The 16,178-nt window shown below is 34.2% G+C and overlaps 1 protein-coding gene across 5 annotated transcripts in view; it reads right to left on the bottom strand.

Moving 5' to 3' along the window:
- LRRC7 (leucine rich repeat containing 7) overlaps nucleotides 1–16,178 on the bottom strand; it is a 573,404-nt gene that overhangs the window by 279,780 nt on the left and 277,446 nt on the right. For all 5 annotated transcript variants that reach the window (XM_059138593.1, XM_059138591.1, XM_059138595.1 and 2 more), the window contains exon 5: nucleotides 9,589–9,667. In XM_059138593.1, coding sequence (XP_058994576.1) covers nucleotides 9,589–9,667 — 79 coding nt within the window. The remainder of the gene's footprint in view (nucleotides 1–9,588; nucleotides 9,668–16,178) is intronic.

The following is a 16,178-nucleotide window of genomic DNA, read 5'->3' as shown; positions in this document are numbered from 1 at the left end:
GTAATTGGTAAGGCTCCTGAGTGGTTCAGATGATTGGGCATCTACCTTGGGCACCAGTTGGTTGTGATCCCAGGGTCCTGGGAATGAGCCCTACATCATGACACTCCCTGTTCAGTGGGAAGCCTATTTCTCCCTCTCCCTCTATTGTTTTCCTTCTTGTTCTCTCTTGTTCTCTTTCTGTCAAATAAATACATAAAATCTTAAAAGAAAGGAAAAATAACTGATTGCTTTCCACATTTGAATGATCTAATAAAGAATTCAAAGAAGAAGTTCTTTATGTATATTGGCAAATAATTCTCTCACCACTAAAGAAACACATTCATTTTATTAATCACTTGAAGTCAAAAGGTATATTCAAACTACACAAAGAAAGTATAATACAACAGACACCCATATATTTTAGTGATTGAGCATACAGGCATTGATGTTAGAAGACCTGGGTTTGAATTATAGTTCTTTCAACAGTTATCTCTGACCTTTATAAATCTTTGCAAGACTCAATTTCCTTATTTGTAAAATGATGATACTATTATCCACTTCAAGTTTCTTTAGTGATTAAATGATTATTTCTCCCATAGTAATGATAAACTCTACAAATTTTAAATGTATAAATTATAAAATTAATAATATTATAGAATATTTGGAATAAAAAAAGAAAAATATTGCTCATAATTCTACCTTCTTAACACAACTCTCATTACCATTTCATGTATTTTAAATCTGACTTCCAATTAAATGTTTTAACATCACTGCAAAATTGTATCATGTTTTATCCCTTTACTTTGTAATTATCTTTCAATTTTGCTGTATAATCAGAGTGACTACATTATCTATCATTCAAACTAGGACATTTTTGAGAATTAACAATGAGCTATTATTAATCATGTCACATCAAGAGGTTTAAACTGGGATGACTTGAGCACACGGAGACCTATGGTTACCCTATATATAATCTTTGTATCCATCCAGTGGATGTGCCATAATTTATTAGCAATGTCATTATTATTATGCATTAAATGTGTCATATTTTCAAAATGTATCTTTTAATTTAAGCCAAAATCAAATGTTTTTTTCAGAATTGGTGAAAGGATCTCAGGAATTTCAATGCTATCTTCATGTGTTTCTATCTGTAAAAGGGTATGTAGATAATGTTTACCTACTTTATGAGGTTGTCGTAAAGATGAAAATGAGATAATGCATCTCAAAGTCTGAGACAGGATAGGCTCTCAGTAAATGCTGGCTCATGCTTTTCTCATTAAGTAGTTGTTTTCAATTTTATTATGATAATTTTCACTAATGACTTAGTTAAGGCATTCAGACTACAATAAAGTTCACATCTAAAACTAAAGCTAAGATGATAATACTCAGCACTATATCTATTATATAGCAGTCTACAAAGTAGTAAGTCATGAAGACTTATTTTGTCTTTTTAGACTACTTTGTAGACCTCTTAAGTCAAAGAAAATGAAGAAAAAAGCGAAAAAAAACCCCAATGAAACACAAATATGGTTTTCTTGAAAAGAGCAATTAAATTGACAAATCTCTAGTCAGACTGATCAAGCAAAAAAAAGAAAATAGACACAAATTGTGGATGCTAGGAATGAAAGAGAGAGCACCATTAGAGAACCCACAGATGTTAAAGGGTTGATAAAAGAACACTATAAAAAAATTTGATGCCAGAACATTTGAAAATTATGAAGTGTACAAATTCTTGAAAATCACAGCTATCAAAGTTCACTCAAGAAAAAAGTTAATTCGAATAACCCTTCTGTTATTATGGAAATTGAATTAAAAACTTTCAAGAGAAGTCCAGGCTTGAGGGCTGCACTGGCAAATTCTACCCATACTTAAGGAGGAAATAATTCCAATTCTATACAAACTTATAGAAAATAGAAGGGAATGTCTCCCAACTATTTCTATGAGATTAGTTTTATTTTGTTACCAAAACCAGGCAAAGAAATTACAAGAAAAGAAATTTCAGACTAATATGCTTCATGAATATAGACAGGAAAATCCTTTACAAAATATTAGCATATAATTAATTAATTTATTAAAAAATAATAGCCATTAATTTATTTTAAAAAGTAATACTTCTTGATCAAGTAGTGTTTATTCCTGGAATGCAAATTTGGATTAACATGAAAAAAACATTCAGTGTTATTCACCATATCATTACACTGAAAAAGAAAAAAAACAAACAGCATATCATCATGTCAATAGATGTTTGGGGAAAAAAAGAGCTTTGACAAAATTCAATATGTCAAATTAATAATAAAAGTCTCAGCAAACCAGATATCAAAGACATGGTGGATAGATTCCAAGGTGGCCTCCGTGACCCTCACTTCCTGATGTTCATGACCTTGTATGATTTTCCTTTAAGTGTGAAAAGACTTCTGATTTACTTCTAATCAATGGAGTATGGAAAATATGAGATGTCACTCTCATAACTATATTACACAATACTGTCTTACTAGAATATTAACTCTACTCAGCTGCTGACATTAAAGAAGAAAGCTGCCACATTGTGAACTGCTTATGGAAACGTCAACAAGGCTGGGAACTGTACCAACCTCTAGGATCCAAGTGTGGCCTTGAGCTGAGAGGCACCAAAAAGCTGGGCTCTCAACTGTATAATAGCAACTAAATGAATCTGCCAAAAATCTGAGTTAAATTGAAAGTATATTCTGAAAAACAACTGAAAAAACAACAAGTAACAATCATATGTAATGGTGAAAGATTCAGTGCTTTCTCCCTACGTTGGGAAAAATGCAGTGTCTCTTTTAACCTCTTCTATTCAGCATTGTACAGGAGGTCCTATCCAAGACAATAAAGAAAGAAAAGGAAATAAATAAAAGACACACAGATTGAAATGATAAAAAAAAATAAAAACACCCCAAACCTGTTGACATTCACAGGTGACATGATAGTCTACATAGGGAATTACCCCAAATCTAAAAAAAATCTACTAAAATTAGTGAATTTAGTGAGATTGCAGAATATAGGGTCCATAAAGAAAAACTGGTTATATTTCTATATACTAACAATAAACAATTGAATAATGGAACAATCTTTTGCAATTGCACAAAAAACATGAAATATTTGGAATAATTTGAATCATATAAAAGATTCATATGTTCAAATCTACAAGGCATTGATAAAAGAAATTTTATTTTAAAATTTTTATTATTATTATTATTTTTTAAAGATTTCTACTTATTTAGTTGACAGAGAGTATAAGTAAGGCAGAGCAGCAGGCAGAGGAAGAGGGAGAAGCAGGCTCCCCACCTAGCAGAGAGCTGGAACAGAGAGCCTGACCTGAGGCTCAAACCCAGGACCCCAGGATCACGACCCAAGTTGAAGGCAGATGTCTAACCTACAGAGCCACACAGACACCCTGATAAAAGAAATTTTAAAATATCCAAGTAACTATAGAGATATACTATTCTCAGGAATAGGACTATTCAATATTTTTGAGATGTTAATTCTGCTCAAATTGATTTATAGTTTCAATATAATTGCTATTAAAATTCCAGAATTATTTATTATTTTTGTAGATATTATCAAGCTGATTATAAAATTTATATGAAAATGCAAAAGGTATAGATAGCCCAGGTAATTTTGATAAAGAAGAATAAAGTGCAAGGACTTCTTGATTGTATGAATTACCATAAAGCTATAGTAATATAGTAATAGTAGACAGTATGGAACTGATATAAGAACAGGCATATAGATTAATGTACAAAATGGGCAATTCAGAAATGGATCCAAACACTTGTGATCAATTGATTTACATAAATAATACTCAGGTAATTTTATGAAGAAAGGATAATTTTTTCAACAAAAGGTAATGGAATAAATGGATAGCCAAATGCAAATAACAAGCTAGCAAACAAGCCGGGGGAGAGGCAGAGAAGAGAAGAACCAGTTTAATCTAGTCTGAGGACTGAGACTGATGCAGGGCTTGATCCTACCACCCTGAGATCATTACCTGAGCTGAAATCAAGAACCTGATGCTCAACAGACTGAGCCACCTAGGCACCTCTAAAAATTAGCTTTAAATAGATCATAGACCTAGGTGTAAAGCCTAAGTTCCAGAGGAAAGCATAGAGAAAAATCTTTTAGACTATGAATTTAGCAAAGATCACTTATACAGGAAGAAGAAGCATAAACCAATATAATAATTTATGAATAGCTCTCCATCAAAATTAAAATCTTCCTCTTGGAAGTCACTGTTTTAAAAATAAGAAGATAAGTCAGAGAATAGGAGTAATTATTTGCATACAAATAAAGGACATTTAGCTAGAATATATAAAGAATTTTTTTAAAGATTATTTATTTATTTGTGAGAGAACACAAACAGGGAGGAGGGACAGAGGGGAAGGGAGAAGCAGATTCCCCCACTGAGCCCAGTTGGGGGCTCAATTCACTTGATCCCAGGACCCCAGGATCATGATCTGAGCTGAAGGTAGAGGCTTAACCAACTGAGCCACCCAGGCATTCCTAAAACTCTTATAATTCAAAAATAATAAGGTAAAATAATAAAAATGAACAAGAGATGGGGGCACCTGGGTGGTGAAGCTGGTTAGGCATCTGAGTCTTAGTTTGCTTTCAGGTCATGATCTTGGAGTCATGAGATGAGCCCTGTGTCAGGCTCCTTGTTGAGCATGGAGTTTGCTTGAGACCCTCCCTCTCCTTTTGCCCCTCCCTCTGGGTGTACACTCTAAAATAAATAAATTTTTTAAAAAATGAAAACGAGATTTGAACATTTACTAAAAATGCAATAAAAATTGTAAATAAATACATGATAATGAAAACATGTTACCTGGATATTAAAGATGTAAATTAAAACCACAGTGAAATGCCACAATGAGGTACAATATCTGTTAGTGTGGGTAAAAATAGAAAACAACAACAACAACAATAAAAACCTGATAGTACCAAATTCTTTTTTTCTTTTTTAAGATTTTATTAATTCATTTGACAGAGAACACAAGCAAGGGGAACAACAGAGGGAGTAGGAGAAGTAGACTTCCCAATGAACACGGAGCCAGACTTGGGGCTCAATCTCAGGATCTCAGGATCACAACCTGAGTCGAAGGTAGACCCTGAACCAACTGAACCACCCAGGTCCCCTGATAATACCAAATTCTGACAAAGATGAGGAACAACAGAAACTCTAATAAATTTCTTATGGGAAAGAAAATGGGACAGCTGTTTTTGAATAGGGTTTGGAAATTTCTTATAAGGTTAGACATATACACACTGTACTACCCAGTATACCACTCCTAAGGTTTTACCCAATAGAAAACATATGCTGATCAATGTGATAGAACAAATTAATAAGAGAAGAGAGAAGAACCACATGGTCCTCGCAATTGATGCAGAAAAAGCATTTGACAAAATCCAGCATCCGTTCCTGAATAAAACACTTCTAAGTATAGGGATAGAGGGAATATTCCTGAACTTCATAAAATCTGTCTATGAAAGAACTACAGCAAATATCATCCTGAATGGAAAAAGCTTGCAGCCTTCCCTTTGAGATCAGGAACATCACAAGGATGTCCACTCTCATCACTCTTGTTCAACATAGTGTTAGAAGTCCTAGCAACAGCAATCAGAAAGCAAAGAGAAATAAAAGGTATCCAAATTGGCAATGAAGAAGTCAAACTCTCTCTCTTTGCAGATGACATGATTCTTTATATGGAAAACCCAAAAGACTCCACCCCCAAACTACTAGAACTTATACAGCAATTCAGCAACGTGGCAGGATACAAAGTCAATGTACAGAAATCAGTGGCTTTCTTATACACTAACAATGAAAATACAAAAAGGGAAATTAGAGAATCGATTCCATTTACTATAGCACCCAGAACCATAAGACACCTGTGAATAAACCTAACCAAAGAGGTAAAGGAACTGTACTCGAGGAACTACAGAACACTCATGAAAGAAATTGAAGAAGGCACAAAAAGATGAAAGACCATTCCATGCTCTTGGATAGGAAGAATAAACATTGTTAAAATGTCTATACTACCTAGAGCAATCTATACTTTTAGTGCCATTCTGATCAAAATTCCACCAGTATTTTTCAAAGAGTTGGAGCAAATAATCCAAAAATTTGTATGGAATCAGAAGAGACCTCGAATTGATAAAGAAATGTTGAAAAACAAAAATAAAACTGGGGGCATCACGTTACCTGATTTCAAGCTTTATTACAAAGCTGTGATCATCAAGACAGCATGGTACTGGCATAAAAACAGACACATAGACCAGTGGAACAGAGCAGAGAGCCCAGATATGCACCCTCAACTCTATGTCAAATAATCTTCGACAAAACAGGAAAAAATATACAGTGGAAAAAAGACAATCTCTTCAATAACTGGTGCTGGGAAAACTGGACAGCTATATGTAGAAGAATGAAACTCGACCATTCTCTTACACCATTCTCATACACAAAGATAATCTCAAAATCGATAAAAGACCTCAACGTGAGATAGGAATCCATCAGAATCCTAGAGGAGAACATAGGCAGTAACCTCTTCAGTATCAGCCACAGCAACTTCTTTCAAGATATGCTTCCAAAGGCAAAGGAAACAAAAGCGAAGATGAACTTTTGGGACTTCATCAAGATCAAAAGCTTCTGCACAGCAAAGGAAACAGTCAACAAAACAAAGAGGTAACCCATGGAATGGGAGAAGGTATTTGCAAATGACAGTACAGACAAAAGGTTGATATCCAGGATCTATAAAGAACTCCTCAAACTCAACACACAAAAAACAGACAATTGTATAAAAAAATGGGCAGAAGATATGAACAGACACTTCTCCAATGAAGACATACAAATGGCTATCAGACACATGAAAAAATATTTATCATCACTAGCCATCAGGGAGATTCAAATTAAAACCATATTGAGATACCACCTTACACCACTTAGAATGGCCAAAATTAGCAAGACAGGAAACAACATGTGTTGGAGAGGATATGGAGAAAGGGGAATCCTCTTACACTGTTGGGAATGTAAGTTGGTGCAGCCACTTTGGAAAACAGTGTGGAGATTCCTCAAGAAATTAAAAATAGAGCTTCCCTATGACCCTGCCATTGCACTACTGGGTATTTACCACAAAGATACAGATGGAGTGAAAAGAAGGGCCATCTGTACCCCAATGTTTAGAGCAGCAATGGCCACGGTCGCCAAACTGTGGAAAGAACCAAGATGCCCTTCAACGGACAAATGGATAAGGAAGATGTGGTCCGTATACACTATGGAGTATTATGCCTCCATCAGAAGGATGAATACCCAACTTTTGTAGCAACATGGACGGGACTAGAAGAGATTATGCTGAGTGAAACAAGTTAAGCAGAGAGAGTCAATTATCATATTGTTTCAGTTATTTGTGGAGCATAACAAATAGCATGGAGGACAGGGGAGTTAGAGAGGAGAAGGGAGTTAAGGGAAATTGGAAGGGGAAGTGAACCACAAGAGACTATGGACTCTGAAAAACAATCTGAGGGTTTTGAAGGGGTGGGGGGTGGGAGGTTGGGGGAACCAGGTGGTGGGCATTAAGAGAGGGCACAGATTGCATGGAGCACTGGGTGTGGTGCAAAAACAATGAATACTGTTACATTGAAAAGAAATAAATTAAAAAAAAATATGCTGGCACAAACATCCTAAATGTCTATCAACTGATGAATAGATAAATAACTTATGGTATTTCTATACAATGGAATATTACCTAGAAATAAAAAGGAATGTAATACTACTTCTTGAACCAATGTGGATAAATCTCAAAATCACTGTGTTAAGTGAAAGAAGTTGGACACAACAGGATGATATTATTTATATGACATTTGGAAAAGCCAAAATCATAGAAATTAGAGAAATGGATGATTGAGCTGAGGGAACATTGGGGAGATGGAAATAGTCTCTATCTTATTATAGTTGTGGTACACAACTGTATACATTTGTCAAAATTCACTAAGCCATATAGGTAAAAGGTAAATTTTACTATATACGAATTATATCTTAAAAACCCTTTAAAATTAGTATACAACTTAAATTGACTTTTTGTAATTTTTATGAATTCCCAAACTACTTAATGCTTTTAATGTTAGACATTTTTTAATGAAACAAGTCATATTAATCTTTTAAAAAGCCTAAATATGGAAGGAATTCAGAGATACAGCCACTAAAACTATAGTTTTGAAAAAGAATTCATTATCTGTCCTGGATTATGACTTCAGTCAAGCATATAGCTGTGGTCTTTATGTGAAAAGCTAGCAATGTCTATTTGTTGAGAGGACTGCATTCTAGATTAAGAGTTTTGGAAAATTCTTTTCACAATTTTTTTTTCTCTTCAATAATCTACTTTTGAGGTAGAAAATTTGTTCCCTTTCAAACACATTTTATTTCTTGATGTTCCACACTTTCTACCAAAGGCCATAAGTTATTTTACAAACAATTCACTGTAAAGACCTCCATCTAAACTTTTATCTCCTTTTATAATCTGTTCCTACTCTCATCTACAGCCTCTTCTCATGACCCTTAAAGAAACCATCCTCATTACTCCCTCTTCTCAACTATGTTGAAGAAAAAATTTCCCTTCAAATTCCCTTTGATAAACTTCCTTTGTTCTTCTAAAAGACACTACTCATTAAATGCCTTTCCAGTGGGCTTCAGTTTCTCCCAGTCTCCCCAATTTAATATAAACCGATGACCTAAGTTTTTTCTCAAATCCTACTGTCAGTTTTTGTATAATTATAATGTCAGTCTTACTGAGCCTCATTATCTGCATCCCAATACCACTGATTTGCTTCAGCCTCTCCCAGATATTGCTGCTACTGTCCTTCCAGGTTTTATGTTCACTGCTATTGTTAAGTAAATTTAACTTACAAATTCATGACTTTGCCATTCACTCTGTTTTTTCTTGACCTATTTGATTGCACAGTGCACACTATGTCTATGACATAACCATAATTTACCAACATTGATTGATACATGTTGGGTCTCATCTTCCCATGCCATTTCTCTACTAACAGATCGCAAGCCACAAATGCCCCATTTCTGATCATAGCATCTTTACCATCCAAGTCGCCATTCTCTTTTCCTCATAGAACTGTCTTTTTGCTCTTCCCTGAACACAAATACTCTCTTTTTCTGGTCATAATTCATTTTTCAGCTAGAATTACATGATCAGCTATTTTCATGCACTTATCAGTATCTCAAACTCTTGTACTCTCTTGAACTTTCATTAGATCCTTGATGTTAATTTTCCACCGTGATCATAACTAATAACAGTTTCTTTCATTTCAGTGCTCTTTCATGGAATGTTGCCTGAGAACCAAAGGTGATGACATAGATTACTTCAAAGTAATGCAATCCTGTGCCAATTAGGCCTTCATCATTATTCAGCAGTGCTTTTAATCATCTTTTATTAAACTATTTTGATTATTTTCCTCATCATTCTATTAAATTGAATTTTAAATAAATAATTTAAAATTCATTTATTATGTGAAGTTCCTTTATCTGTGTACATTATTATCCAATGGAAACATAAATACAAGTAAAATATAAACACTCATACTCACTTAGAAATGGGATTGACACTGGCTTCAATAATTGTTAAACACTTACAACATTTAATGTTTTCTGGAAATTCTTGTACACCTAAAATGTAAAGAAAAAAAAAAGCACATGAAAATGTCCCAGCAAAAATTCTTTAAACTATAATTCTAATATTAAGAACAATTAATCAAAACTATGAACACAGTATAGATATAATATCAATACACCTTTAGGATAATCATTTAATTAAGCATAATAATGTAATAATATATTAGTGTTACATAATATATACACTTTAAATATACACTTTAAAATAAATTTTAATTTAAATAGTATTTTATCACAGTAATACGAAATTGGATATAAAATTGAAGACAATTGTATATTTGGCATGAGATGGATCTTGGCTCTATACAAATTTAAAGCAATAAAAATAAGTATTTGGTCAGTAAGTGCTGCTACTAGGGGAAGGAAATATCAGATATAAAGAAATCAGAAGATAAATTTTCTTTTATTTTATAAGATGGGAAGATTGAAACATATGTGTGAAAAATATCTAAGGATATCACAAAAAACCCAACAGATTCCCAAATTACTACAGGTCTCTAACAAATTTTATGCAAGTCTTCCTTGTTGGCTGCACAGAGTGTTGTTCTGCATCTGCCTGAAAGAGTGAAGAAGTGAGCAGCTCATCTTGGGTCGTCTCTGGAGTGTCTGAGATAACCAGTCTGGCTCAACGCCCTTGGAGAACTGCTCATCTGCTGTCAAAGTTGTGCTGTAGGCTATGTGATAGAAAAACATAGGTCTTTCTACAAAACTAGAAATCAGCAAGCCACAAACCTAGCCCAATAAATGTGAAGGTCAGAGAAATAAAAGATGTGGAGGATATTCCAATTGATATAAGTGAATCAATACAGTGGGCCCTATAAAAGAAAAGAAGGCAGAAATATGAAGATACTCTTATATGCCTGCAGTACTATGTGCTCTAAATTTTTGAAATGATTATTAAGGGTGTAAAAAATTTCCATAAGGTACCAGTCTTATTCACTGCTTCATATTTGACAAAAAGATAAGGAACATTTTGCAGTAGGTTTCTGTGGAACGTTTTAATGATAGATACACAAGAAAGAAAACCCTCCCATTGACCTAGACAACCATGTCCATAAAACCTTGAAGTGCAGTGAAGCAGCAGGAGGATGGTCAAATCAAGGTGGGTCACTTACCCACTGCAAATGACAGATATAAAAGATTACATGGGGATGTTTCTCATGCTTTTTCTCCCTACAAATTGAATGGGAAAAGCCAATTTTCTTTTTTAGAAAGACCATAATACCTAAAGAAGCCTTCATTAACTAGACTTTAATAAAATGGCAAAGAAGTCAGTAATTCAATCCTTGAGATGTCCTCAACATTTTCATTTAGTATTTATATTTACTTTGGATATCAACAACTAAGCGGGGAATAAGACTTCATTTACCCTTTAGCTTTTGCTGTTTGGTCACCAATTTGTGCTCATTGCATACTGGAGAACCTGGTGCCTTATCTCTACAGGTGCTTGCCTTGGGATAAATTTTCCTTAAATTATGTGTAAACCAAGACATAGAAATAGAAGCAAATTTAAAAATGATTTTAAGAAAAAACTGTAATTCTTTATCTTCTACTGAAAATGGAATTCCCTGTTGTGGTGAAAATACTACTAAATTACTTGTTTAAAAAAACTTTTATTAGTTGTTTGCAGTTCCAACTTAAAGTTTTTCAAAGAAGATTCTATTGAATTAAGGTGGAATCCCAACTTCACACTTACTGGCTTGGTAATCTAATGCAAGTCATTTAAATGTTCAATGTCTCAGTTTCCTACTTTGAAAATTGGTGATTATACAAATGGTTTCAAAGAGAGTTGTGAAAAGAACAGGGAGATAAAGCAGATTAAGTAATTGGCACAAAGTGCTTCATAAATGTTATCTATAATTATTAGAAATACAGTTGACCCTTGAACAGCACGGATTTGAACTGCAAAGGTCCCCTTATCCATGGATTTTTATCAATAGATACATGCAGTACCATAAATGTATTTTCTTTCTTAACATTTCTTTTCTCTCACCTATGTAGTTGTAAGAATACAGTATTAATATATTTAACACACAAAATATGTGTTAATCAGCTGTGTGTTTTTGATAAGGCTTCTAGTCAAAAGTAGGCCATTAGTAGTTAAGTTTTGGGAGAGTATAAAGTTACATGTAACTTTTTGACGGTGCAGGGGAATGGCCCCCCTTAACTCCAGTGCTAGTCAAGGGCTGCAGTAAATAGAAGTAGATTGTCTCAGTCAAGAAAGGAACCAAATACCAAAATGACCTGGCTTAAGGTACTACATCTATAGAATTTACCCACCTAAGAGAACAAAGCAAATAAATAGGAATTAGTATGCTGAATGACTATTCTAATATCTAATTAACATATCTTTGAGATAAATGCTCTCAAACTTTTTCAGGGGAACTTTACTATATGTACTAATATATGGGCCATAAGGTTTAGGAAAAGTTCTAGAACATATCTTTAACTCATAGTTCAATCTAAACATGAAGAGGTAGTTTAGCAAAGAATTAAATGCACAGATTGGAAACATGACTGTATCTCAGTGCTGTTACTTAACTAGCCCTATAATCTCATGTGATATAATATTTGAGCATCACATATTCATTTCTTGTCTAATTCACAAGGTTGATCTGAGTATTAGATGGTAGAAAGGTAAAGCAATTAATATCATGTCTGGCACTTGAAAGTACCTAATATATACTGGATAAAATTCATGTATTAATAAGCCACAGTATAAAATAATTTAATTCTCTTAATAATCTTATGAGGAAGATATATTAGGCAATATTGTTTTAATTTTATGGATGAAGAACCATACATTAACAAAGATTAGGTAACATATAAATACCTAAAGGGTGTTTATAGATGAGAACGGATATAGGAAGGAATTAATTCGATTTTTTAACACTAGATCTTTTATTCTTTTTTATTTCATTATGTTACTTCCTATTAAAATTAAGATAGATTTGGTTATAGAATCCACACCTTTATTAACAAGTCTTTGTGGCTGATCTGTCTGGTCCTCTGAAACACAATGTTTTTGATTTAAAAAAAAGTTTATGTTTGTAACTAACACACACACACACATACACACACAATTTTCTACCACGAACTTTGTTTTGATTTTCAAATGCATTCATCCAGAAATAGAGGGATACATACCCTCCACTTTAACAATATACCTATTTCAACCATTTTTACTTGTGATAACTCTAGGAAATGAGGAGGTCAAGCATTTGTAGACCATTACAATTCAAGTTCTATTCCCTGTTTTTCAGTTGAGACAACACATAAACTTTCTAACACAGCCTGTGAGGAACTCTCTTCCAAGGGTATTAAGAGTTCACTTTCCCGACTCCCTGAAGGTTTAAGCTCATTATATTTAGACTAGATTCAAATCTTGGCTGAAAAACCAATGAGAACTGTGCTATATATATAAATATATAATTACATGACAAAGTATAGTCAAAATGGTGTATTTAGATTTTAGATTTTAAAAGACTAGATTCACAAGAAATGGGCAGAAGACATGAACAGACATTTTTGCAAAGAAGACATCCAGATGGCCCACAGACACATGAAAAAGTGCTCCATATCACTCGGCATCAGGGAAATACAAATCAAAACCATAATGAGATATCACCTCACACCAGTCAGAATGGCTAAAATTAACAAGTCAGGAAATGACAGATGCTGGTGAGGATGTGGAGAAAGGGGAACCCTCCTACACTGTTGGTGGGAATGCAAGCTGGTGCAACCACTCTGGAAAACAGCATGGAGGTTCCTCAAAATGTTGAAAATAGAACTACCCTATGACCCAGCAATTGCACTACTGGGTATTTACCCTAAAGATACAAACGGAGTGATCTGAAGGGGCATGTGCACCCAAATGTTTATAGCAGCAATGTCTACAAAAGCCAGACTATGGAAAGAACCTTGATATCCTTCAACAGATGAATGGATAAAGAAGGTGTGGTATATATACACAATGGAATCCTATGCAGCCATCAAAAGAAATGATATCTTGCCATTTGCGACGACGTGGATGGAACTACAGGGTATCATGCTTAGCAAAATAAGTCAATCAGAGAAAGACAACTATCATATGATCTCCCTGATATGAGGAAGTGGTGATGCAACATGGGAGGTTAAGGGGGTAGGAGAAGAATAAATGAAACAAGATGGGATTAGGAGGGAGACAAACCATAAGTGACTCTTAATCTCACAAAACAAACTGAGGGTTGCTGGGGGGAGGGGGGTTGGGAGAAGGGGGGATGGGGTTATGTACATCGGGGAGGGTATATACTATGGTGGTGTGAAGTGTGTAAACCTGGCGATTCACAGACTTGTACCCCTGGGGATAAAAATATATTATATGTTTATAAAAAATAAAAATTAAAACTTAAAAAAAAACTAGATTCAAACCTTGGCTGAAAAACCAATGACAGTGCTATATATATAATTATATAATTACATGGCAAAGTATAGTCAAAAAAAAAAATTTTTTGGGTTAGACTTTAAGTTGGTTTTAAGTTGATATTAAAGAATGAAATCAAATGTTTTTCCCATGCAAAAGATAAGTACAGAGTCGAAGCGAAGCAAACAATTTTGTCATTATCAAACATAGAGCCTAACAATAACAATAGCAACATTGATCCTTATGATCATAAATGAAAGCCAAGCTGGAATGTGACATTTTTATAACATATAAACCGTTTTTAACTTATTTTCTGAATATATTTATTTAATGTTATGATTTTTACCTGTCCTCATTCACTCCCTCACCTAAATCCTCAATATAAATATCGATAAAAAACACATATAAATTCTATCATTTGCATGAAAATTTATTCAATTATTTTAGTCCATGTCACTCTTTCCTCTTAATACCTAGTATTTTAGATTACACTATGTCTAAAATTAAATATCACTAAGAAGTGAGACATGGTACTTCTTTACAAGTTGAGGAGTCACTGCTTTACCATTTTATTATATATAGTTTTCTGATATTTGACTCACTAATTGTGATTATAATGTCCTCGAGAGAAAAGGGCCATTCATGTATTTGACAAATATTTGAGTACCTACTCTGTTAGGAACTGTACTAAACATTGGGGACATGGCATGAAAAAAATGGATACATTCTCCTCATTTGCAGAGCTTTTATTCTAGCAAAAGAATTTGTACAATAAGACATGGAGAAAATTAATGTAAATATATAAAATTATATAGTATCTTAGCAATAAGGAATGCTATGGGAAAAGATTTAAGAGCAGAATGAAGAAGGATCAGAAACACCTGGGAATTTTTAAGTTAATTAGGGTGATTAGGGTAAGCCTCATTATTGATTAGGAAGATGGCATTTGAACAAGGACTTAAACAAGGTGAAAGAGATAAGATACAGATGTCTGGATGTCTGAGAGTGGAAAGTCAGAATATTCCAGGCACAGGGAATAGATAGTGAAGATGCTACGAGGCCTGAGTATGCCTAGTGTATTCTAGAAATAAGTAAGGAGACCAGAATGGTTAAAATACAGCAAAGAAGAGAAAAGTAGCAAAATGTTAAGTCAGAGAGATAACAGGGGTGTGGATCTGGGGCTAAGATGAGAGTAGCTACACATATAGGGCTTCTCAAGCTATTGCAAGGACTTTGGTTCTTACTCTAAATGAAATAAAGAAACACCGAAGGACATAAGGGTAATTTGGTCTGATTTATAGTTTAAGAGAATCATTCTGGTCCTTGAGTAGGGTGGCCTTTCTAGGAGGAAAGCCAACTGGAGGTTTCTGTAAGTAAAATATGAAAAGAGTTGATGGTGGCTTTCCACTGAGAGCAGTGGAAGGAATGATAAGTGAAAGGGAGCTGGATGTATTTTGAATGTAAGACCAATAGATTTCCTGATAGATTAGATCTGGAGTATGAAAGAAAAAAGAGGATCAAGGATGACTCAGTTTTTTGGTCCAAGCAACTTGAATGAAGGGGTTCCCCTTAATTTAGATGGAAAAAGCAGTATGTGAAATAGGTATTGAAGAGAAGATAAAGAGTTCACTTTTGGACTTGTATAATTTGAGATGTCTGTTAGACTTCTAAGAGGGCATGTCAGGTAGGTATTTGTTTATGAACCTAGAGTTTAGGAGATAGGTCTGGACTTCAGGTCAAAATATTGGGGAGTCATTATTATATAGATAGTATTTAAACCATGGGACAAAATGTGAACACTAATGATGTAAGATAGTGAAGAAAAGAGGCATGGAGGACTCCAAAATGAGGATAGGAAGAATCAGCATACAAGACTGAACAAAGTCAATCAGACAGATGGGTCAAAAAATAAGTGAGTATTGACTCCTAAAAGCCAAATGAAGTGAATATGTCAAGCAGGAAGAAGTGATCAGTTGTTTGAAATTATGCTGATAGGTCAAATGAAATGATGACCAAAAACTGACTGTGGATTTAAAAATAAGATCAGGGTGTCCCTGACTGCAATGATTTTGGAGGAGTAGTGGGCTTGAAGACTGGAATGGT

This window comes from Mustela lutreola, chromosome 10, assembly GCF_030435805.1.
Source record: "Mustela lutreola isolate mMusLut2 chromosome 10, mMusLut2.pri, whole genome shotgun sequence".
NCBI lineage: Eukaryota > Metazoa > Chordata > Mammalia > Carnivora > Mustelidae > Mustela > Mustela lutreola.
Note: the sequence above shows the minus strand (reverse complement) of the source record. Positions and strands in the feature narration are given on the sequence as shown.